General features: G+C 36.8%; 2 protein-coding genes across 8 annotated transcripts in view; one reads left to right on the forward strand and one right to left on the reverse strand.

Annotated features, from left to right (window-relative positions):
- AP4S1 (adaptor related protein complex 4 subunit sigma 1) overlaps positions 1 to 5,157 on the forward strand; it is a 54,116-nt gene extending 48,959 nt beyond the window's left edge. The window contains exon 6 of one of the 2 annotated variants that reach the window (XM_046008910.1): positions 3,874 to 5,157. Coding sequence is in view for 1 of the 2 variants with exons in the window: in XM_046008909.1 (XP_045864865.1) it covers positions 2,030 to 2,158 (129 nt within the window). In the remaining variant the exon portion in view is untranslated. Of the gene's footprint in view, positions 1 to 2,029; positions 2,638 to 3,873 lie in introns of those variants that run through there. The other variant, XM_046008909.1, reaches the window with a different exon arrangement.
- Positions 5,158 to 5,290: 133 nt separating this feature from the next.
- The window catches only part of HECTD1 (HECT domain E3 ubiquitin protein ligase 1), a 97,881-nt gene continuing 77,593 nt past the window's right edge, over positions 5,291 to 25,578 (reverse strand). For 5 of the 6 annotated variants that reach the window (XM_046008884.1, XM_046008882.1, XM_046008881.1 and 2 more), the window contains 15 exons: positions 23,906 to 24,062; positions 20,310 to 20,532; positions 19,164 to 19,218; positions 18,760 to 18,942; positions 17,979 to 18,186; positions 17,809 to 17,894; positions 17,468 to 17,595; positions 14,583 to 14,784; positions 12,399 to 12,536; positions 11,525 to 12,132; positions 10,053 to 10,131; positions 9,832 to 9,925; positions 9,007 to 9,157; positions 6,356 to 6,500; positions 5,291 to 6,246 (listed from right to left, as the gene is read on the reverse strand). In XM_046008884.1, the coding sequence (XP_045864840.1) occupies positions 6,109 to 6,246; positions 6,356 to 6,500; positions 9,007 to 9,157; positions 9,832 to 9,925; positions 10,053 to 10,131; positions 11,525 to 12,132; positions 12,399 to 12,536; positions 14,583 to 14,784; positions 17,468 to 17,595; positions 17,809 to 17,894; positions 17,979 to 18,186; positions 18,760 to 18,942; positions 19,164 to 19,218; positions 20,310 to 20,532; positions 23,906 to 24,062 (2,595 nt within the window). In that variant the 3' untranslated portion in view covers positions 5,291 to 6,108. The remainder of the gene's footprint in view (positions 6,247 to 6,355; positions 6,501 to 9,006; positions 9,158 to 9,831; positions 9,926 to 10,052; positions 10,132 to 11,524; positions 12,133 to 12,398; positions 12,537 to 14,582; positions 14,785 to 17,467; positions 17,596 to 17,808; positions 17,895 to 17,978; positions 18,187 to 18,759; positions 18,943 to 19,163; positions 19,219 to 20,309; positions 20,533 to 23,905; positions 24,063 to 25,578) is intronic. The other variant, XM_046008880.1, reaches the window with a different exon arrangement.

The raw sequence follows: 25,578 nt of genomic DNA on the forward strand, positions 1-25,578 counted from the left end.
AGTCTTCAGAGTAGCTTAATCCCTGAACCAGTTCAAATAGATTAAAATTAGATCTCCTTCTCTCTCCAAGAAAATCATCTTAGATGAGTTGGCATTTTCAACACACCAAGGCTTTCATTGCCCTTAGTGAATATGACAGGCAATTCTGCCTTAGTGAATATGACAGGGGGATTCTGCAGGCCAGTTTCACGTAGCCACCTATGCTCCCCAACTCCTCTTCTTTGTACCAAGCTGACATTTGCACTTTGTTTGGCTTCTGAGTTCTGGCTTCTGGGTCTGATTGAGCCTAATATTCCAATCCCATCTGGTCATGGACAAAGCAATCATCTATATAATTGGAAAACATTATTAATAGGTATATCAGAGTAAAGCTTTTTTTTTTCTTTTCTGGGTCATTTAAGGACAGTTCCCATGGGCTCCTGAAAAAGTTTATTCTGCTAGAGGACTATTTGCACAGAGCTTAATGAGATATTAATGCAGAGCCTAATAGAAACCTAAAAGTCATTCACAGGGTTGTCTCATTTTCTACACCTCATATTTCACTAAACAAACCCAATACAGACTTGAACGTCTGAAATTATTGAAAAAAAAAATAAGGTGGTAATGATTCACTTTACAAAGATTCACTATTTAATTATGAACTTCCCTAGTGCATTTAAGTCACTCATTTGTTGAAGTTTGTGTATTTGAAACAATCTGTTTCAGTCAGCTGTTGTTGTTTTTAAACAGACCAGGATCATGTTCTTTAAATAGAAATGGAAATAAGTTATTAAAGGGTAGAATTCAGAATTACTCAATATTGTTATCATCTCATTCTAGTTCCCTTTCTCCTTTCACAAAAGAAAAGTTCTCTGAAGGGGCTCCTGGGGTGGGGGAGGAAGAATTTGGCTCTCTACAGTTAGCTAGACCTCATAGGCTAACATCATTTTCATCTTCCTCCATGTCCTATACTGACTTTCCACTAGGAACATCAGTACCCTGATCTGGCTTTATAATTCTCAAATGAGTATTTTTAGAACTGTTCATTCATACAGGATAACTCTCATGAATTTCAGAATTTTTATCTACTTGGGAATTAGCATTGCCTTGCTTTCTTCATTCATATCTACTCTTGATGATTTTTTTCTTTAGTCTGAGAAAAAAGATAGTTTAATACGTGAGGTTTTGTCCTTCGGCTCAGGTCACGATCTCAGGGTCTTGGGATCGAGCCCGGCATCGGGCTCTCTGCTCCGCAGGGAGCCTGTTTCCTCCTCTCTCTCTGCCTTCCTCTCTGCCTACTTGTGATCTCTCTCTCTGTCAAATAAATAAATAAAATCTTAAAAAAAAAAAAAAAAAGAATATTAAGACGTGAGGTTTTGTGAAGTCATTTGGTTTGGGGTGGATGTTTGAGGGCTAAGGGAGGGGTATACTCAGTAGCCCCAGGCCCCTCCTGAGAAGTTTGGAAGTCCAACTATTGAGCCGAAGCTGTGGGCGTAAATTCCAGCTCTGGCAATTATCAGCCATGGGACTTTGGACAATGGCTTTGAGCCTATATGCTCCCATGTAAAATTAGGACAATATGTAACATTTATATCGTAGGGTTGTAGAGAAGACTGAAAAATTATGTAAAACATTCAACACGATGCCTGGAACATCATTGCTATTACTGTTGATGTTATTAGTGTCTGGGACAACACTGTTCTTGTCAGGTCATGCCCTTGCCAATGTTACTTGCTTTGTTCTCTAGTTCTTAGAGTCACTTTCCCTCTGGCTAAAAGGTGTAGTAGCTATACTATTTCTGTACCTACTGGCCAGTTAGCTTAACCAAGGTGAAACTAGGTGTGTATGTGTACGTGAAGGTAATAATTTCTAACATGGACACCAATCTTAAATCTAATTTCAGAAGTTCTGTCTAAAAAAAAAAACAAATACACTTCATGCTTAGACAAATTTACATGGGAAAAATGATAGGCTAAGTCATAAGTTATTACTTACTGTTACATGTTAACATTTTTGTTAACTCAAACTAATTTCCTTAATATGAACTTAGATAATGTTTAATTTGGATAAAGTGCACATCATTTTGGATGAGATGGTGTTAAATGGCTGCATTGTGGAAACAAATCGAGCAAGAATTCTTGCCCCTCTACTCATTCTTGATAAAATGTCAGAAAGCTGAATGACAGAAGGCTCTGCCAGACAACATTAACTTGTAGAAGTGGGAATACCTCTCAACATCTGTAGCCCAAAAAATGTGGAAGACTGCACTCTGCAAAAGGGGGTGTCCTTCCAAAGACATTTTAAATAGGTGTTTTCCACAGTTCCTAAATGGAAAACAAAGCTGTATTTTAAAATATGGTCTACAAAGAAAAATTTTCTCTGAACTAAGAGACAGGTTTTATTTTCTAACCATAAGCATTTTTTTCCCACCTGTTCAAATTTTTTTGAGTTCTGAGGGTAACTTTTTGTTCTCCGCTTTCCTATGCACATTTAATTCAGGATTAGCAGCATGGGAAGAACATGTGACAACTATCAGCCAATAAAATTTTAAACACACATAGTACTTTGAATGTTTTCTGAATGCTCTTTTTCCTTAAAATGTTTTAAGTCAAAACTTTACAAAATTGTGTACTAATAAAAATCGAGAATTAAATTTTATTTGCCAGTTTCTAAAAAGCCTGCACTTTGCAATTACACTTTGCACTTTGCAATTACAATGTCATCATGTAATTAATTCACTTATAATGTTACTACCAAAAATGAATGGTTACACATTAAAAGAGCGGTCTTACAACCATTCTTTAGGCCATATTGTAAATGGTTTGTCTTATTAGTAAACTTATTTGTAAGTGAAATTTACTTTAGTTCGAAGTCTAAAAATAGAATGCAAGAGAGTATCTCTTTTGAGGTTGGCATGATATGAACCCTTCTCCCCTGCCTCCTTACTCATTCCTTCGACCCCTTCTCTTGGAATGTCCTGAAGCAAAGAAAACTAAGTCACTATAGAAAAGCAATGGCCTGACCTTTCCAAACATTCCTAGATGCTTTGCTACTTTAGTCAACAGTAAAGCATACAGAATTGTCTTTGGTAAAAGCATGTTTTATGTGCATATTGGGAAGGAAGGCAGATATAATGGAGGAAACAGAACTACCGTCTTGGTACATTAAGATATTGTACCAGCCTATGGAATTCTAAGAGTTTTCATCTACAACACTCTATCCTCCAAAAGAAGACATAAATGGACATTCCAGGTATTGATGATGATGATTCTTTCGGTACTGTTTGCTTTTTCTTTCTTTTATATGTGGGGGGTGAGGGAAGGATTTCTTTTAAATCTTTATTTCTAAAAATCTATTTACATATTTAAAGTTTGCATCTATAAAGAGCCAGGCGACCAGTCAACAATGGATTCTAAAAGCAAACCTAAGTTGTTTTGGACTCATTCAGAAAGGCAGAAGGCAGGCTTCTGACCTCCAGAACAGCAAATGGTATGCGTGTATAGACCTCTCTTTGCCTTAAGTAGCCATAGTGTGGGAAAAGCCCAGTCTAGATCAAAGTGCTCTGGAGGTCTTCCTAAGACATATTAGTTGGGCAACACTGTCCTAGTTGGTAGGCACTGAATCAGCAGCACATTCAGGTAACTGCGGAAACTGGTACACCAGAAGTAACTAGGGAGTGAACAAAATTAATTTTTAGGTCACACCAAAATAGCACTTGGATAACATCTTGGCACAGATTTTTGTACCTTTAGAGAATAACAATTTAAAAAAATACTAGGTAGATACCAAAGGAAAGAAAGCTGAAGAATCTAAGATATGTGGAGACCCTAGCAGATGTTACCTAACACTTGACACATGCAAAGTGAACTGTAATAGGACTATCTGTTCTTCTAGGCTGTGTCATCATTTCCCTTCACGTTTACTGCTGAACCGTGCTGAACAGCTTTAAGTGATTTTTCACGCTCAAGAAATTTATGCCTCAGACTGGTCAGCTTCATCTTGAAGACTCCTGACATTTCATTTACTGAATGTATAAGATTCATCAATTTTACCCGCTACAGCGATGTGCTAGACCAGGATTCAGCAAACCTCTTCTGTAAAGGGCCAGACAGTAAATACTTTAGGCTTCATGGGCCATAAGGTCCCTCTGCTGTAAACACTCAGTTCTGCCACTGTAGTGTAAAAACAGCCACAGATAAATACGTAAAGGAATGAGCATGGCTGTGTTCTAACAAATCTTTATTTATTTATGGACACTGAAGTTTGAATTTCATAAAATTTCCACATCATAAAATATTACTCTTCTTTGGCTTTTTTTTAACCACTTAAAAATGTTAAAACCATACTTAGCACTTGGGCAATGCAAAGCGAGCAGCAGGCCATCGTTTGCTGAGCCCTGTGCTAGATTAGTCTTGATAAAAGATGGGTTATTGACAGACATTTTACAGATTTAGATAAATGGCAATACTAAGCACATAAGTTGGATTTTAACTCTAACACTAGTATGACGTTTCAGTCATGCATCCATGACTTCATTAAGACAATCACCACCACTATTTTTTAGATTAAAGCATAGGTCGTACATTTAAATATTGCTATTATGTTTTATTTTAACTTTTATTCTCACAGAGAACTGTGAAACTAACAACAAGATGAATTATTTAAACGCTGCCACTGATAACAGTACAACATTCTCATGCAGAGAATAAAAACAGTACTCAAACGACTGACTGTAGTGGGAGATATCTCTTCTAATGTAGAAAGGGAATGTACCTTTTAAACAGGTAAATAATGGGCAATTCCAAAAAATGCTTTTCACTCCTAAAAAAGCCATTTGGCTAAATCAGGCCTAGTGACATTTCTTTCACCTAAGGGCACAGATGTGATACATCAAGGGAATTTGGGAAATGGAAATAGAAGAAGCCCTACTTTAAAACCAGGAAATGGCAGTATCCTGGTGGTCTCTTCTAACACTGACAGAACATTGAGAAATCATTCTTGGATCTTGGACTTACACATCCGTGCAGATACAATCTAAGTAGCAGACCTGGTGTTGAAAAAGTAACACAAATAACTGGGCCATTTTTAGCTGAAGAATACTTTAAGACAGCACACAAAAGTTGGATCACAAGCATGTGAACATATACTTCTTCTAGCTTTCCAGTTTCAGTTAAGTGTATTTACTATAGAAAAATACATTTCTAAATGTAGGAATTTCAAAAAACTAAATCTCAGTGACTCAAAATAAAAAATATCTGGTTAAGCTCTCAGTCAGCTCGTTGCAGTGAAATAGTCACATGACACGGTTTTGTACGCTGCAAACATTTTAATGATTATTGTTGAGCATACATTTTGGAAATTTTTTACTTCAAACTGCAACAAGTTAAATAAATGTTTATAATATACAAAGAAAATACAACCAAAAGTAAAACTTGCTTTTAAGTGTGCCTTGTGTCTAGACCAGTGTTTTTTCTTTTTTCCCCTTAATATATCTTTACTTTTGAGCTGCACAAACACACTTAAGAATTTGATCTTTATAGTATGGCATTTAGGAAATAAAAATATACTCCCACCTCAAAGAAATAAAAAGGCTGTGCATGATTATATGCCAAACAAAAGAGAGAACACTACAATACTCTGATAGTGCAGGCATCATTAAAAAGGAAAAGAAAAAGCTTGAGATGCTCATTAACTCTCTATGTTTTAAGGAAGCAGGATTTTTGACCGAGTAGCTTAAAAGCCAGCAAAACAGGGATCAGTGACTGCAACTGTAGTGTATGAAGTATGAAACAACAAACTTTACACAAATACACTGTTAGAAATTTACCAGTGAACACTGAGGATCTGAGAAGCTGCTCTTTGGAACAGTCAAGTAGGGACCACCTTTTTCCAGTCACTAAGCCCTTGTAGCAACACACAGTGTTCTGTGCTATATACTTGCTGGCTGGATAGTTAAAGGATTTGTTTTGTCATTAGCAGCTAACCAACTTATTCCACATGTTCTTAAAGCCTTAATGGTTGAAATAAAGGCAAGTGTCATTAGCGTAGAGGATCATATACTTCTCTGCACAAAAACACAAGAGGCTTCACTAGTATTTTAAAAGTCTCTGATGCCTCCCACTTCGAAGCTCAGTTGAGATGAAAGCCTTTCTCCATGGTAGCAGCTAGCAGGCGCTCTCTCATGATCTCTTCAGAAGAATATTCAGGCAACTTGAGATAATGCACACAGGTGTTCACTGATGGGTAGCTTGCATCAGTAGCATCAACCTACAAAGAGAAAAGTGAAAAGCAGAAGGCCACGACTTTAAGTATTTATTTCTTTCAATCCCGAAGTAACAAAATTACATTTGAATTCCCCACTAGCTAAGGTCTGTACCTTGCGTACAACTGTGAGCCTGGGATGCAGATTGGCCAGTCCACCTGGGGGAAGAGTTGAGCAACCGGTGGTAAACTGCAGGAATGCTTTCCTTTCATCTGAAGACATGCCACACAAAACCCTCACGAACCTCAGGAAACCAGGGCTAAAAGGAGAAAAACAGTTCTACTGCTCTGACTGCGGATTTAAAAGAAAAACACTACCACCACTTTGTAAGCAAGCAATAAGCCAAAAAACAATTATTAACATGTGAGAAGAACAGTACTATGTAGAGACTCTTGAGTAAGCATGAAAGGAGTGGATATAAGCTACTTTAAATACTTTAAATGCAAAGATTGTCTTGTACTTAGAAATGGTTAAGAACTGAAATACTGATGGAGTACAGGGATCAAATATGCAATAAGGCTAGCAAATGAAAAACCTTAAAAATGCACCTGCAAAATTCACCCAAATATTGCTGAACTACTAAAGGGGATCTGAAATAACCCATCTTTGTTAATAGTGAAATAAACTATTTCTACATGCCACAACAGGGATGAATTTCATAATCATAATGTTAAAGAAGCCAGACCTTAAAAAATATATACTGTATGATTTCATTTTTTAAGGTTCAAATGCAAGAAAAGTTGATCAATGGAAATAGTGATTTAATATTAAAAAAAGAATATAACGGGCAAGGGAATTCTTGAGTTGTTTCTTGTTCCGGGTACCAATACACAGGTGTTTTCCTTTGGTGAAAATTCTCCAGGCTATACACAGAATTTGTGCACTTCTCTATTACAATTCAATAAAAAGTTGACTTAAGAAAAAAATGCCATATGAATGTCAGTTAAGGTTAAAGTAATTCATAATACAGTTGGCCCCTGAACAACAAGGGATTTGAACTGCACAGATCCACTCTATTGTATTTATTGGAAAAAATTATATAATAGAATACTGCAAATATATTTTCTCTAATTCATGATTTTCTTTTTTGTTATTTGTGTATCATTGACAATGTTACATTAATTTCAAGTGTACACATAGCGATTCAACAAGTTTACACATTATGCTATGTTACCACAAGTGTACTTCCTCATGATTCTTTTTAGTACTTTTTTTTTTTTTAAGATTTATGTATTTATTTGAGAGTGAGCAAGAGAGAAAGGGAGGGAGAGCACAAGCAGAGGGAGAAGGAGATGCAGACTCCCCACTGATCAAGGAGCCCGATCAAGGGCTTAATCCCAGATCCCCAGGATCATGACCTGAACCCCAGGCAGACGCTTAACCGACTAAGCCACCCAAGCGTCCCCCTTCATGAGTTTCTTAACATTTTCTTTTCTCCAGCTTACTTATTGTAAGGATACAGTATATATACATATAAAATATGTACCGGCTATATTATCGGTAAAGCTGGTCAAGAGTAGGCTACTTGTAGTAAAGTTTTTGGGGGTGTCAAACATATATGGATTTTCAGCTGTGGAGGTCAACTGTATTCTCTCAGTTATATTAATTTAGAAACTTTCAAAAAGAAAGGTAGGGGCACCTGAGTGGCTCAGTCATTAAGCATCTGCCTTCTGCTCAGGTCATGATCCTAGGGTCCTGGGATTGGGCCCTGCATTGGGTTCCCTGCTCTCTGGGGGGCCTGCTTCTCCCTCTCCCACTCCCTCTGCTGTGTTCCTTCTCTAGCTGTGTCTCTCTCTGTCAAATAAATAAAAATCTTAAAAAAAGAGAGAGGTAATATAGGGCCTGTAGTCATAAAAATATCAGTAGTATGAAAGGAAAAAACAGCAGAAGAACTGTTTCAGATTAAAAGCCTATCCCCAAATGACCCTATCACAACCAAATGCGATTTCTATTATCAGGACAGTAGTGGTGAGGAGAGTTCTACAAAGGACATTACTGGTGTAATCAGTGAAACTGCATTATGGACTACGGATTAGCTAATAGTATGAATTTGCCAGTGAAAGTGGATACATGGAAGAATTATCTGTATTTTCAGAAAATGCACACTCCACTATTATAGAGTAAAGGCACATGATATATGCAATGGTTCAGAAAAAAATAGCACACACACAAACATATATATCATGTAGGGTGTGTGTGTGTGTATGTATGTGTGTAAAAAGATAATATAAAAGAAATGTTAAGAACAATTGAATCTGGGTAAAGGAATATATGAAAATTCTTTCAACTATTCAACTATCCTATTTGAAATTTTCTTTTCTATTTGGAATTTTTAAAAAATAAAGATTAATTTATAATGGGGCACCTGGGTGGCTCACTCAGTTAAGTGCCTGCCTTCGGCTCATGTCATGATCCTGGGATCCTAGGACTGAGCCTCATGTCAGGCACCCTGCTCAGTGGGGAGTCTGCTTCTTCTTCTGCCTCTCCCCCCACCGCTAGTGCTCTCTCTCAAATAAATAAAATGTTAAAAAAAAAAAAAAGAAGCCTAAGGGTTTACAATTTACCCAATTTTTTAAATAGTGAACAATTAAAATAGAATCTTAACATCAACAAACACTCAGTTGCCTTTTCTTGTAAATTCAGCCTTATCAATAGATATGAAAACTGCTTTCTCACTTCACTAAGTCATAGTTCTTTAGAGAATCTACCATTTGATTTTGGGACATAAATTATTTTGTTGACCTTACAAAATAACCAATACATACCTGTCACGCGTATAACCTAACTTAGGTTCAGTATAATTAATAATATCCTCTGCTGCCCAGGATGGTGACTGGTTTCCACAAAGAATCATCTGGACTTCTTCGTGGCTGAAGGAACTTAATTTCTCCATTGGAAAAACTTTGTTAAACCCATCTATATCATACACAGCAAAAAACCAAAAACGAGAAAATACACAACTCAATTTCTAAGTTACAATGTCAAAAAACCAAATTTCCAATCAAAATAGCTAATATGAACTAAATGGACATAATATGAATAAAATATTAATAAATGCTTGAAAAAACAAATATAAATAAAATAGCTTGAAATCAAGCTAAGCTTTTAAGTCAGAAATTAAGCTTAATACTGTAAATGTGAACAAAGATATTCAGTCACTATGGTCAGTAGCCAAATTCTATTAATTTCTTAACCCACTCTTTGTGTCATACAAGGCTAGTCAATGCTATATCCTGATTTTCAAAACTAGTTTGTGATGAACAGTCTAATATATTTTGCTTCAATTTTCACCTGAAGAACTTAGGTTCTAACTTGGTTTAATTCATCCTGATCATGCAATGTGTGAAGTATGCATACAAATGAAGAAATGGAGGCTAAAAGGGAGTCCCCCAGTACTCAGCAAGAGCAAGCTGAGGGTATGGAGAATGTTCCAATCTGTTCCAGGTACTCTGTGGGGCTAAGTATCTAGAAGACAGAAAACTAGAGGACAAATCTAAAGATGACCTGCAATTCTTGGCAAGAGAAATGCCTCAATTTCAAATCTCAAAGTAAAAGGAGAAAAAATTAAGCTAAAGAGTCCAAAAAATTACCTCTAAAGGCTTCCATCTGTTTCTGAATACCCGTATGCATACAAAAGTCAAACATCAAATCCACATATTCTTCTGCATTATCCATTGTTATCATCTACAAAGGAAAATTTCCCAACATTGTTGTTAATATCTAGGAATATTTCAGCACCGCCTACTACAACTGGCCTCATTAAGAAGATGTTCTGAACTTATTACTGTATCAAAAACAAAATTTTTATTACCTCATCTTCCCCACTTGGCTTGAGATCCACAGCTGTAAAGCCATATATTCTTGAGGAAGGGCAAAACTGGAAATTTAAACTTGGAAGACAAAAAGGAGTGGATTAACATTCAGCTACTGTTGGTGTTTAATTTTTAAAACACTGCTGCCAAAGGGACCCCTGGGTGGCTCAGCCAGTTCAGCATCTGTCTTTGGCTCAGGTCATGACCCTGGGGTCCTGGGATGGAGCCCTGCATGGAGGGGTTGGGGAGTGTCCTTGCTCAGTGGGGAGTGTGTTTCTCCCTCTTCTCCCTCTGCTCCTGCTTTCGCTCTCAAATTAAAAAAAAAATCTTAAAAAAATAAATAAAATATTGCTGCCCAAACCATGAAAACCCATCCCCCCTACTCTTCCAACAAAAACAGTATTCCAGCTTAGATGTTACGTATGAGGCCCCCCCTTTTTTTTAACTTTTTTTTTTTTTTTTTAAGATTTTATTTATTTATTTGACAGAGAGAAACACAGCAAGAGAGAGAACACAAGCAGGGGGAGTGGAAGGCTTCCCACTGAGCAGGGAGCCCGAATGCAGGGGATGCAGGACATATAGGGCTAGATCCCAGGACCCTGAGATCATGACCTGAGACTGAGATTGACACTTAACGACTGAGCCACCCACCCCAGGAGGCCCCTTTTGAATGCAAAAACCCTGTGCACAAAAACTATTAGGACAACCATTACCAAACCTGGTAAATCTTTGCAAAGATTGCACAAAACCACCACCCTTCCATATTTCACTTTTCTCTCGGCACAAAATTAACAAAGTAAGGGTTTTTGCAATAAATTATGAAAGCAACAGCTTTACTTTTACTTTTTTTTTGTTTTTTTTTTCAAGAAGAAACTATTGCTTCACTGAAGTTATTCATGCTCTGTCCCTACGGTGAAATTAAACCTTGAATATATATAAGTTATCAAACCAAACTTCTCAAAATTAGCCATTAAGAAAGAAAGAAGAAAGTGAAGACTTTCAGCCAACCCAAAAATCATAGTAAAACATACTAAGGGTATAATAATTACATGTATACAAATTAACAGAGTTTTATCAATAGATGTGTATCATCTGAGTTATTAGCTAAGTCCTTGGGCATAAGGCCTACATACAAACTATTTTGAGCATTCCCAAGTACACTATATTAACTAGTCATGATTTCTCAAAATGTCTTTGGTTTTGGACTTTCATATAAATATATAAATTAATCACATTTGATAAATCAGATAATCTTTGAGATATGATGATTAATACACTATGTTCTGGTATTCTGAGTGTTGTCTTTATAACATGAACTATTCAAAGATTCATATCAGTAATATTTCCTACAGCATATTACTGTTCTTAACAGACTATTTAACTCATACACTGCATATTACTGGGGACAAAGAAACAAAAGCTTTAAAACTTATTCATCCATTAGGCTGACAAACATATATAAAAAACTCACCCTAAATCCTCTATGCTAAGTGGAGGCCCAGAACCTGATGGATTCTTTAGCACTAGTTCCTGTAATTTCGTGTTCTTCTCATCTTCAGAAAGACCTTTGTTGCTTAAAATCTGACGCCTCTTGACAGCAAGGTCTTTAATTTCTTTTAAAAATCTGGCTCTGTGTGGATTTACGAGTTCAAAATCTTCCCAAGTTAAAATTCCATTAAACCATGCTGGGGGTTTTGGTTTGGGGGGATCTAGAATAAACTCTGATTTTGAATCCTCTTCAAAGCTTCCTACTGAGAGTGAATCATGACCTTCTTCTGTAGAAGCTTCAGACTGACTTTCAGTACAGTGCAAGTCTCTATCGCCTCGTGACTCATAAATTAATTTACTCATATTGCTTTTAATATCACCCATACACATAAGTTTAAAGAAAGGTTTAGAAATAGGTAAGTCCACAAGTCTATTGTCTTGAATGCATTTGGCCAAGAAAATTCCAAGGAAATGAAAGAGTTTTGTGATCCTTTCAAGCTCATCACTGTCTTGTGGAAATGGTGCTGTGAACAGTCCACATGATCTCTGCACATAGTACCCAGGAGGTTTCAATCCACCTCCAAGATCAACCTAGTGTTTTAGAGGGAGAAATACAAATAAAATTAGACGAAAGATACATAAATATTGAACATCTTTATCAATTTTGTTGAAGTATTTATATATATATACCTTTTATTAAATAGTTATTGATGACTGAAAAAACATTTTAATAGCATCAGGAGTAATCAATAATAAAAAGAGAGTCAGCAAACCTGGCTTAAATTCTGAAGGCATAACCTATTTTTAATAGTAAAAGAAGAATCACAAGTAATCACAAAATGGGAAATAAATCTTACATGACGAGATTCATCATCTGGAAAGTTATCATCACAAAGCCAAGCTCCCAGATCAGTTCTCTGGAATTCTGCTGCCACCAGAGCATAAAACTCTAATGTAGGGCCCAAACCAGTTCCTTCTTCTCCCAAAAATTCAACCTAAAATATAAGCAAATTTTAAGGAAAAATTAGCCTAAAAAAAAAAAGATCCCATTCTTAGACACCTGGGTAGCTCAATGGGTTAAGCCTCTGCCTCAGGTCATGATCTCAGGGTCCTGGGATCAAGCCCCGCATCGGGCTCTCTGCTCAGCGGGGAGCCTGCCAGCCCCCTCTCTCTCTGCCTGCCTCTCTGCCTATTTGTGATCTCTCTCTCTGTCAAATAAATAAATAAAACCTTAAAAAAAAAAATCCCCTTCTTGCCAAGTAATACATCTTTTTTTGTAACAGCAGCAGAATATTATACACATTAAAAACAACACAGAAGTTTTTTTTTAAAGATTTTATTTATTAATTTTGACAGAGAGAGATCACAAGTAGGCAGAGAGGCAGGCAGAGAGAGTGAGAGGGAAGCAGGCTCCCTTCAGTGCAGGGAGCCCGACGTGGGACTCGATCCCAGGACCCTGAGATCATGACCTGAGCCGAAGGCAGCGGCTTAAACCACTGAGCCACCCAGGCGCCCCAGAAGTTTTAATTTCGTTTTTCTAAAAAGTATATTTATTGTACACCATTACATATTTAAACACTGTGGTGAGCACTGTTTACCACATTGTTCATTAATTTATTTCTCATATCAACCCTAAAAAATAGGTTTTATCTTTTTTTTACACCAAAGGAAACCAAATTTTAGATAAAAAGGTTACATCATTTGCTTGAGGAAAAGATGGCATACAGCTTTCTATGTGTGTCTATTTAACATAAAACCTAAACTCTTCCACTTCTGAAGGGGCAATAACTTTAAAGGCTTTTACCCATACTCTACATTTTCCACAAATGACTTGAGGCAACTTATAAAAACATATGGTGAATGATTTAAAAAAAATAATTAAGGTTTACCTAGTTAGAGGAATGTATTTGGTAGGAAGAATTAGATGAAGGTGAAGAGAGTTTAAAGTGAAAGCCCTAAGAGCCTTTTATATCTTTTTGGCATGTATCATATTTGTCATGATCAATCTCTGATTCAAGTGATAAACTAAGGGGTGCTGGGGTGGCTCGGTCAGTTAAGCAACTGCCTTTGGCTTAGGGCATGATCTCAGAGTCCTGGGATCAAACCCCATGTCATCAGGCTGTCAAGCTCCCTGCTCAGCGCAGAGTCTGCTTCTCCCTCTCCCTTTGCCTCTATCCCCGGCTTGTGCTTTCTCTCAAATAAATAAATAAAATAAAATCTTAAAAAAAAAAAAAAAAAGATAAACTTAAGCAGATGCTTCACATTTATAAGAGAAATTTCATCCACTGTCCCTCATATAAGGAAGAACAGGTATATAGGATATAATCAACAATGCCTACAATAACATCTCTACAGTAAATGTATTACATTTTATACTGCTATTTGCTTAACATCTCTCAATACAGGCCAATGATGTAATGCCAAGCACAGTGTAACAATAGTATAGAATAGTGTACTCCAAAACTGCAGATATCTAATAGCAGAGCTTAATATGAAGGTAAAATTTAGACTATCAAAAAGAATCCTTAGTATTATTATTCAGTTCAGGCTTTGTTCAGAAAGGAGTAATGTCCTTCAAAAAGACCAAGGACTTAGGGTGCCTGGGTGGCTCAGCTGTTAAGCATCTGCCTTTGGCTCAGGTCATGATCCCAGGGTCTGAGATGAAGTCCCACCTCAGGTACCCTGCTCAACTGGAAGCCTGCTTCTCCCTCTCCCACTCCCCCTTTTTATGTTCCCCCTCTCATTGTCTCTTTCACTCTGTCAAATAAAGAAAGAAAGAAATCTTAAAAAAAAGACCAAGCACTTTTCCACCTCAAGAGTGAAGATACTCTTTGCTGCTCATCAATCACAAGATCCTGACCTCTGAAAAGGTAAGCTGACATCCTCTTACAAAAGATGCTCTACCAAAGGGAAAGGCCTTGCATAGAGGGCAGAGAAATCCCTCTCCATTTTTCATTTCTATCTAACATGGTTTGCATGCTATGGAACATACAGGTTTGCCATTCCTGCATACTAAAAGAATTTAGATGTGAGTGAGATACCTCAAGAACTGATTTCCGATCTGCATGTATTTGCATGACGTTCTCAGCCCATTCCATCAGTGATTCACCACGTGGGACTTTTACTCTTTCATGCTTGAGACGACCCACTCGAAACTCTCCAGGATCATCTCGCCTTACACTACTGGTGGTCCTTGTTCTTTCCACAGTAGCTTCACGTCGGTTTTGTAACCACACTATTGCTCTAAAATAGAAAAATATTTCTGGAGCTCTAACATTCAGTAATAGTTTGAATGTACTATTAAACCAGCAACATAATTCAAAGATTTAATTATTCTTTTTAAAAATAGTATTTTATTAGGTGGCAGAATTAGTACATTTTCTTATTGCAAAAATTATTGCTTCCTCTCTTAAAACATATAAACCCCTGTATTATTTTCCTAAACATATGAGAAAATATGTAGGTATTTTCCTCTTTAGTAATTAACAGATCAAAATAAAGGTCTGTGGTCCCAACCCCACTACATCAAAATATACACAAACTGGGGATAAAAGGAACAGCACAGGGAATACAGTCAATAGAATTAGAATAGCACTATATGGTGGACAAACAGTTGTTACTGTACACTTGTGAGCACAGCATGATTTAAGGAGTTGCTCAGTCACTGTTGTACACCTGCCATTAATGTAACATGCATGTCAATACTTCAATTAAAAAAATAGCCAAACTTATGATACATAAAAATACAAGTGAATATTTCTTAACTACCGAAGAAACTGAAAATCATTAAGCTATCTTTATTACTGTGATACAAACTGAAAGCCATCATTAAAATGCAACTGACTTCCAAATATTTTCTTTTGGGGACATCTGGCTGGCTCAGTTGGTACAGCATGTGACTCCTCTCGGGTTGTAAATTCGAGCCCCATGCTGGATGCAAAAATTACTTTTTAAAAAATCTTTATCTCTTGGGGCGCCTGGGTGGCTCAGTGGGTTAAAGCCTCTGCTTTCGGCTCGGGTCATGATCCGGGGGTTCTGGGATCGAGCCCCACGTCCAGCTTTCTGCTCCGCGGACAACCTGCTTCCTCCTCTCTCTCCCTGCTTGCCTCTCTGCCTACTTGGTGATCTCTGTCTGTCAAATAAATAAATAAAATCTTTAAATAAATAAATAAAAATAACTAAAAAATCTTTCTTTCTTTTAAGATTTTATTTATTTATTTGACAGAGAGAAAGCACAAGTAGACAGAGCAAGCAGCAGGCACAGGTAGAGGGAGAAGCAGGCTCTCTGCTGCACAGGGGGCCCAATGCAGGGCTCATCCCAGGACCCCAGGATCATGACCTAAGCCGAAAGCAGGAACTTAACCGACTGAGCCACCCAGGTGCCCCTAGAAATTACTTAAAATCTTTGGGGGCGCCTGGGTAGCTCAGTTGCTTAGTTGTCTAACTCTTGATTGCAGTTCAGGTCATGATTTCAGGGTCATGGGATCAAGCCCTGCTTTGGGCTCTGCGCTCAGCCCAGAGTCTGCTTGTCCCTCTCGCTCTGTTCCTCCAACTGCTCACGCTCTTTATCTCTAACATAAATAAATAAAATCTTTTTAAAAATAATATTTTCTTTTCAATAATGCAGAGCTAACCCATCTAGGGCAGAAGAAAGAATCTTCAAGTAGGAATAAGAAGATAAAAAGATTTGCTCTTAGGTGTGCTACAATTATTTTGTAATCTCAGGTCAATCAGCTATATACTCTGAGAATCAATTTCCTTATCTATAAAACAAAAACCATAACCAATGCCATTTATGACAAGAGGCCCATAGTTCCACATGTACAAATGATCTGTAAATAGTGTAACTTATCAGGGAAGTCAACAGCTCCATTTTAAATTATAATTTTTTTATATCCACTTTGAAAGTACTCTGGATACTCAATGATTCAAAAAATATTTACCAAATACCTACAATGTGCTATATACACTGCTTTAGGAACTGCATCTAGATCAGTGACAAAACTGCCAGAAAATTCTTGCCCTCATCAAACTTTTATCTAGTGGAAGGAGACAGAAAAAAAAAAGGCTTGAACTGCGGGGTTCCACTTATATGTGGATTTTTCTTTTAGAAATATAGTACTGTAAATTTTCCTTCTTCCTCATGATTTTCTTAATATTTTCTTTTCCCTAGCTTACTTTATTCTAAGAATACAGTACATAATACACATAACATGCAAAATACATGTTGTTTGTTTCAGTAAGCCTTCCGGTCAGCAGACTATTCATAAAGTTCTGGGGGAGTCAAAAGTTACACACTTTTTAAATATGATTTTTCAGGGCACCTGGGTGGCTGTTGGTTAAGTGTTTGCCTTTGGCTCACGTCATGATCCCAGAGTCATGGGATCAAGTCCCGCAACGGGCTCCCCATTCAGTGGGGAGGCTGCTTTTCCCTGTCCCTTTTTCCCAACTCTTCCCACTCATGAACTTATTCTCTAAAATAAATATCTTTACTGCACAGGGAGGGTTGGCATCCCTAACCCTGACACTGTTCAAGAGTCAACTGTAGGAGAGCATATCCAACCAGAAATTAAGAAAATGTTTAAACACTGAGAACTCATAAGAAAACAAAATAATATATTCCTTCCATCAGTCTTGACGTAAAGTATATTTGTACATTTTGAGCTTATATAACATTAAAATTATATAAAAGGGGGAGCGCCTGGGTGGCTCAGTGGGTTAAAGCCTCTGCCTTCGGCTCAGGTCATGATCCCAGGGTCCTGGGATCGAGCCCCGCATCGGGCTCTCTGCTCAGCAGGGAGCCTGCTTCCTCCTCTCTCTCTGCCTGCCTCTCTGCCTACTTGAGATCTCTGTCTGTCAAATAAATTAAAAAATCTTTAAAAAAAAAAAATATATATATATATATAAAAAAGGGAACATGTTCTACCTTGATGCACCAAATGCTGTACATGTGAAATAAAGCTGTCTAGTTTCAAATGGTATTAGGAAAGGACACTTGCTGGTTAACTGTTCACACCAGTCTGGTAGAGCCCCACTTGCCAAAGCCAATGGTTCCTGCAAATTAACGAATAACAATGTTATAAGGCAGTTATTTAAAAAGACCAAAAGGAGTCAGTTCTTAAAACTAATGAAAGAAAGTAATGCAATGGACCATATGGCCTAAATCAATGAATCAGAGACTAACAGTAGAGATGGTAAGAAGTAGAAAAGGAAGATAATACTTTGAAAGTCCAAAAGTTGCAGAATAGAGTTCAACTATCTGATTACCTCAATCTGCTGCAAAATCTTTGTTGTGATTTTTTTGCTAGTGAATTCATCTGGTGGAAAAGTAAATTGAGGCTGCTCCTCGCCTTCTGAAAAATTAAGAAAATTAATAAAGAAATAAACTGACTTCCTTTTAAAAATGCCATAGAAATGAAACACAGTTTCTTACAGACCTTCTTGGGATATTCTTGAATAAGGGTCACTTGCAACTATATAGAGAATACGCAGAAGTTGAAGGACATCTTCTACTCCACAAGAATTCTGTCCATTGCCAGCTTTAGCCTGAGGTTGTTCTTTTGCCAAATTAAGAATATCACTACTTTGAAGAGTAGAAATGGCCCCCTGATTTAATCCAGACTTTGTTCCATGCTCACAAAAATCCTATAGAAACAATTAGTAAAACTAGCTATTAATCACATTTTCGAGAAAAGCACTGTATAATCCTATAAGTATTTGAAAATGCTGAAATCTTTCAAACTGTCTTCTTTTTAAATGAAAACACTATAACCCAAGTTGAAAATCAATGTGTTCTAAACCGTTCCCAAATAAACTATAACTACCATAAGCCACAGTTAAAACCATGTAAATAGGGGCACCTGGGTGGCTCAGTGGGTTAAAGCCTCTGCCTTTAGCTCAGGTCATGATCTCAGGGTCTTGGGATAGAGCCCCGCATCAGGTTCTCTGTGCAGCGGGAAGCCTGCTTCCCCCCTCTATCTGTTTGCCTCTCTGCCTACTTGTGATCTCTGTCAAATAAATAAAATCTTTAAAAAAAAAATGTACTTAGATCCAATACCACAAATCATATTTGAAATTTTAATATTTGGCATATTAACAATTTTAATTCAACCTCATTTTTTAAGCTTGTCCCAATAAACCTCTTTTTCTTAAGAATCTTTAAAAGCTGCAAACAAAGCACAAAGCCATTCCCAGTTGTGTTTTGATGCCAATATATACCTTATATGCAGCTATGAGCTGAGAACAATTTCTGTTTTTCCTAATACTTTTATTAGTGCCAGTTAATTTCCAGTGGCGCAGGAAAGCGGCGTCTGCATTCTTCTGCAGGTAGGTTATCAAGTCATTCTTTGGTAATTCATCAGTGCCAAGGTACTGTTCCACATGCTCTATAGACCAACAACCCTACAATAGGAAAAACCAAATGTTGGCCTTTCCTGATTAAAAGTCTATGCTATTTCACATGCATTATATAAGGCAGCTTTAAAATCATGCATTTAACCTCATCTAAAGAATTCCATGTTAGTGATTTTTTTTCCTCAAATGTTCAATTAAAACAATGTTAGTTTTTATTTCCCCTTTTTTTCCACTACGGGGCCAAGAAGATTTATTTAAGTATCACTTACCATTTTTCCATTTTCCTTCTCTTTGTCAGAATCCTTCATTTCTCTGTACATGATTCTAAACATGAAGATATTATTCACATTAATTCATAAATCATATAATTTGTGGTTATTTCCAGTAAGGCTTCAATTCTTTAAAAAATTATGAATGATATCATTCATTAGCCATATGCTTAAACATTAAACTCAGGGACAATTTATTTAAAAAAAAAATCAATTTGTTAAACATGGGGGAAAATAAGAGAAATCGTATTCCTGAAAAAGTTATTATTTATAAATCTAGTATAATTGCAAAGAATGCATACATCAAACCTAGGACCTTTAAAGATATGAAGTGATACACTCTATCATGTGTTATAACTTTCATTTATTGTAAAAATAAAAGGGATACGAACAACAAGGACCAGGAGGCTTTATGTCCACATAAGGCAGTGGAGATAAAATTTGAAACTCTAATAAAAACTGAACAGGGTGGGAAAAAATAACTATGATAGCCTTCTGTTCTATCTCTAAAGGATCTAGATTACTTTATTAGACATTATATAAAATTATCAATGATGTCAAGAGAACATCAGAAAAATTAAAGTAAAATTAACATAAGGATGATTAAAATTTTATTTATATTAAATTATATTAAACTATTAAATAATAATTATTATTATAGGTAATACTGAGCACTCAGACAATACTGAAAACACTTTACATGTATTCATTCGTTGATTCCTCACAACCATGCTCACTTTACAGATAAACAGAAAGAGGCACCAAAATGTTAAATGTGCACAATGTCATCATTAATTAATTCTTCAATGAATGAATGAACAAAGAGAGGCAGGCTTAACTTGCAAACTCCAAAACAAATAACAAATAAAAAATATTTAGTACTTCATACACAACTGCAAAGAGTTCAACAATTAAGACATAAGATGTCTAAAGTTATTTCTGAAGTTTATTTCTAAAGTTACTTTCAGTTGAAACCTTAAACTATTCTACCTCAGGAGTCACAAATGCTCTTATCTGTTGTTGTAAACCAGAAGAACAAGAACCAAATATTTCCTGTTTCTATTGTAAAAAATATAGAAATACAATGGTTCTAGGCTCATGTATCATGGAAATATCTACTTAAAACATTAAGTTAAAATCTCTTACGTGTATGTTGGCTCCCAAATACGCCTAAGTTTATCTGATTTCACATTGCCATTACAGGACAATTGAAGCAATTTTTGTACATAGTAAAAAATGGTTGATCTGAAATTAGTGAGTGGTAATTCAACTTCACGAGTTGTTCCAAGACCTGTTACTTTCAAAGTGAGGGCTAATCGAGGTGACGGAGTACATTCAACTTCTTCCAAGAGCTCTGAATGAGGTGTTCCTAAAAATATGGAAGACATCAAAAACAATTACACTATAACAAGCAGTCCATAAAAAACAATGCACTGGAACACATAGCTATATGAAATCTAAATTCTTCTGCCAGATATTAGCTAAAGACTTCAGCTACTTAAAAACTATTCTGGCCTCAACAAATTTTTTTTTAAATTATAAGATTTTATTCATTTATTTGACACAGAGAGGGCACAAGGAGAAGAAGAGGGAGAAGCAGGCTCCCCGCTGAGCAGAGAGCCCGATGCGGGACCCGATCCCAGGACCCTGAGATCATGACCTGTGCCAAAGGCAGCAGCCCAACCCACTGAGCCACCCAGGCGCCCCTAAATCTTTTTTTTTTTAAGATTTTATTTATTTATTTGACAGAGAGAGAGATCATAAGTAGGCAGAGAGGCAGGCAGAGAGGGGGGGGAAGCAGGCTCTCTGCTGAGCAGAGAACCCGATGTGGGGCTCGATCTCAGGACCCTGGGATCATGACCTGAGCCGAAGGCAGAGGCTTTAACCCACTGAGCCACCCAAGCGCCCCATCCAACAATTTTTTTTTTTAAATGGGAACAATATATCCAGGTTACTTAAAGACAGAGCACTAAAGCTGAATTTATACATATGATAGGAATCTCTGTTTTAAGAAAACACATGCTAACTGTACGAATATTTCAGAAACATTTTATTCTTAAGAGAACACTAAAATTATTCATAATTCTACATCCAGAAAAAACCACACTGAGAAAGCACAGACTCTAGTCACTGAACTGTCAACCTTCTGCTCACACTGAATGAGCAGATTGTGAGGTAACCACCCCCCACCACAGGTACATAGTGTATTTGGTGCTGTATTCTTCTTTTTCCTTAGCTCAGTAATTTTCTCCTCATATCATAATATAATTTTCTAAAGTATTAACTTTATTCACTGCATTACATTCCATTAAGCCTTAACCAAACTATATCCTTGTTATTGGAAATAACGGAAGGTCATTTCCAATTTTCTGACAATATAAATAATACTTGCATAGTCATCACTGGCACCCAGAGCCAGTATTTCTTTACTACAGGTTTCTAGTAGTAACAATATGAAATGTATTGCCAAAGAGCTCTACAAAAAATCTGTACCTATTTATATTCCCTAGCATAGGTTTTTCTTTTTGAAAGGATCTTAAAACATCTTGTGGGCCGCCTGGGTGGCTCAGTGGTTTAAGCTGCTGCCTTCGGCTCAGGTCACGATCTCAGAGTCCTGGGATCGAATCCCGCATCGGGCTCTCTGCTCAGCAGGGAGCCTGCTTCCCTCTTACTCTCTCTGTCTGCCTCTCTGCCTACTTATGATCTCTCTCTGTCAAATAAATAAATAAAATCTTTAAAAAAAAAAAAATCTTGATTCGGCCTATATGCAACCTCACCATAGAACATCATACTACAAAGCACACTTACTTCCCTATTTAACACAAATATCATTCTATCAAGTAAAAAATACATTCCACACCTAATCAACATTTAAGCCTTCCTTAAGGATAATATACTGATTACTACAGCTGAGGTTTACTGAGGCATGCACCAGGTACCATGCTAAGCGTTTTATATATTTTACCTCATTTAAAACTTTTAATTACCTTAAAAAAAAACTTTTAATTACCTTGTCAAACAGAAATTATTACTTTCTCCAGGTAAGAGATAAGAAAATTCAGGCTTATGCAAATTAGGTGGTTTGTTCCATATATTAGCATCTTATTGTTGCTTTAACAAATCACTATAAACTCAGTGGTTTAAAACAACCAGTTACAGAACTGAGAAACCTTAAATGGATTGGCAAGGCTTTGTTCCTTTTGGAAGCTCCAAGAAAGAATCTGTTTGCTTGCCTTTTCAAGCATCTAGAGGCTGCCCATATTTCACAGTTCATGACCCCTCATCACTCTGATCTCTGCTTCCTATTGTCAAATCTTCTCTCAGACCTTCCTGAATTTCTCTTCAACTTTTTTTTAAAAAGATTTATTTACTTACTTTAGAGAGAAAGAGAGCAAGAGTGCAGAGGGGGAGGGGCTGAGGGAGAAGGAGACAGAGTCTCAAGCAGATTCTACACTGAACAGACAGTCCAATGCAGGATCATTCCCATGACTGAGAAATCAACCTGAATCGAAAACAAGAGTCTGACACCCAACCAGCTGCACCACTCAGGCATCCCCCTCCTATATTCCTTTTATGTGGACACTTGTGATTACACTGGGCCTAACTGGATAATCCAGGATTAATTCCCTCTTCTCAAAATCCTGAATTAAATCTCGTCTACAAAGCCTCTTTTGTTTATTAAGGTAACCTATTCACAGATTCCAGAGGTCAGGACTCACATACCTTTGGGGATCATTAGTGTGCCTACTATAGCCAAAATAGAGTTGTAAGAGAGAAAGGTACCAGCTAACTCAAGACCATAAATGAAACTACAACACAATTTTCCAAAGTCAAAGTAGAATAGGAATAATCCACAACAATTCTGATCCAGCAGAATATAGAAATACAAATTATCTACCTTTAAGTGAGCCTTTTTTTTTTTTTTTAAAGATTTTATTTATTTATTTGACAGAGAGAGAGAGAGAAAGATCACAAGTAAGCAGAAAGGCAGGCAGAGAGAAGGGCGAAGCAGGTCACCGCCGAGCAGAGAGCCCAATGCAGGGCTAGATCCCAGGATGCTGAGATCATGACCTGAGCTGAAGGCAGAGGCTCAACCCACTGAGCCACCCAGGCTCACTGAGGGTGAGCCTTCCTTTAGAAATTACACAAATACAGAACACACTGTTTTTTAAAGTACTGTAATTTACCCCTTTAAAAATAATCTGTATTGGGGCACCTGGGTGGCAGTCATTTAAGCATCTGCCTTTGACTCAGGTCAGATCCCAGCCTGCACAGGGCTCCATGCTCAGTGGGGGAGTCTGCTTCTCCTTCTCCCTCTGCTCCTCTCCCATGCTTGTGTTCTCTCCCTCTCTCTCAAATAAATAAATCTTTCCAAAAAAAAATCGGGCACCTGGGTGGCTCAGTGGGTTGAGGCCTCTGCCTTCGGCTCAGGTCATGATCCCAGAGTCCTGGGATCGAGTCCCGCATTGGGCTCTCTGCTCAGTAGGGAGCCTGCTTCCTCCTCTCTCTCTCTCTGCCTGCCTCTCTGCCTACTTGTGTCTGTCAAATAAATAAATTAAATCTTCTAAAAAAAAAAAAATCTATCTTTTAAGGACTTTTGGCTGATAAATAGTTGTTTCTTTTTTCCGAAAACTTTTCTTTATAACCTGAATATGTAAGTAGCCACCTGCTTTCCTAATTACATGTAACTATCTTGCTTGGTGTATGTTCAAAATAAATCACAAAACTAAAATACACAATACCTGGGGGTGGAATCTCTAGATCAGTCGTCTGTTGGACATTAGTACGACCAGGTCTAGGATCAAAAGCAGGAACCAAAGCAGAAAACTGCCTCTTGAGTACATAATCATCATCCCATGTTCTCCGACGTCCTCCTTTAGTTTCATACTCCTCTTCTTCCTGTTAAAATTCCACATACAGATAAACAAGATAAAACTTTTCTTTACTGCAAAAGTGACACGCTATCTTTAAAATGAGGTGGATGTTAAATACTTCTCTATATAGCTATTACACTTCCTTATTTAGCCATAGTTTTTAAGCATAAGATGACGTAAGTGTAAATAGGTACATATATATATATTTTTTTTTTTAAATATTTTATTTATTTGACAGAAATCACAACTAGGCAGAGAAGCAGGCAGAGAGAGAGGAGGAAGGCTCCCTGAGGAGCAGAGAGTCCAATGTGGGGCTCGATCCCAGGACCCTGGGATCATGACCTGAGCCGAAGGCAGAGGCTTTAACCCACTGAGCCACCCAGGCGCCCCGGTACATATATTTCTTAACGATTTAATCTTACCAAAAGTAAATTGCCTTAATGGTGCTTACTCTAATCCACAAACAATAAAATGAGAAAGAACCATATACATACACTGTATCAGTATCAATTTCCTGATTTTGATGTTAGACTCTAATTAGGTAAGGGGTAACCATTGGAAGAAACTGGGCAAAGGGCACAAAACCTATCTTTGGAACCTCCTGTGAATCTGTGAACTTACAATTATTTTTAAATAAGTTACTTTTAAAAAATGTAAGTAAATTTTATTATATATGGATTATATATGAAATATAATGCTTGGAAGATGCTTTAAGTAACTGTGGGCAAATAAATCAAACATGTTAGACAAAGTGTTGGTAATCATTACAGATGATGAGTTCTTAGGGATTCACTGCGTTATTCTTTCTACCTCAAGCATGTTTGAAAATTTGCATAATGAAAGTTTTTTAAAGGAACATTTTCTTCTCTTCACTTTTACTATCAACAAAAAAGATCAATGAATGGTAAATGTTGTAAATATCTGATATCATAAATAACAATTATGCATATACTTATATGCACACAGAGCCTCTCATATTCCGAACACTTAAATTAACTTTTATAACAAATGAAATGGACATATGGTATCTTCGTAATGAGAATGTTTGTGTTTTAGTCCTAGATCCAAAACGTCTACATGTGACCTTTACCAACCACTTCATCTAAAAATTAGGGCTGATAATAACCCTCAAAATGTTGTTGAAAGGACTGAATTAGTTAATACACGGGAAGTATTAAAACCAAGACAAGGACTTAATTATTGATATCTTTCGTGATTAATAAATGAATTATTTATTAATTCAACTTTATATAAATAACATAATATAAATATAAATAAAATATAAAATATATTCATATACAAATATAATATATAATATGAAATATTTATATAAATATAAAATAAATTTTAAAATAACAATTTATTCATGAATAATAAATGTTCAGCTAATAGACTAATATTATTAACCCTACTACTATTACCAAACCTATAAATCTTAGATAATAAAATCAATCATTTTGGGTGCCTGGGTGGCTCAGTGGGTTAAGCCTCTGTCTTCAGCTCAGGTCACGATCCCAGAGTCCTGGAATTGAGTCCCGCAT

The sequence above is a fragment of the Meles meles genome, chromosome 6 (assembly GCF_922984935.1).
Source record: "Meles meles chromosome 6, mMelMel3.1 paternal haplotype, whole genome shotgun sequence".
In the NCBI taxonomy this organism is placed as follows: Eukaryota; Metazoa; Chordata; class Mammalia; order Carnivora; family Mustelidae; genus Meles; species Meles meles.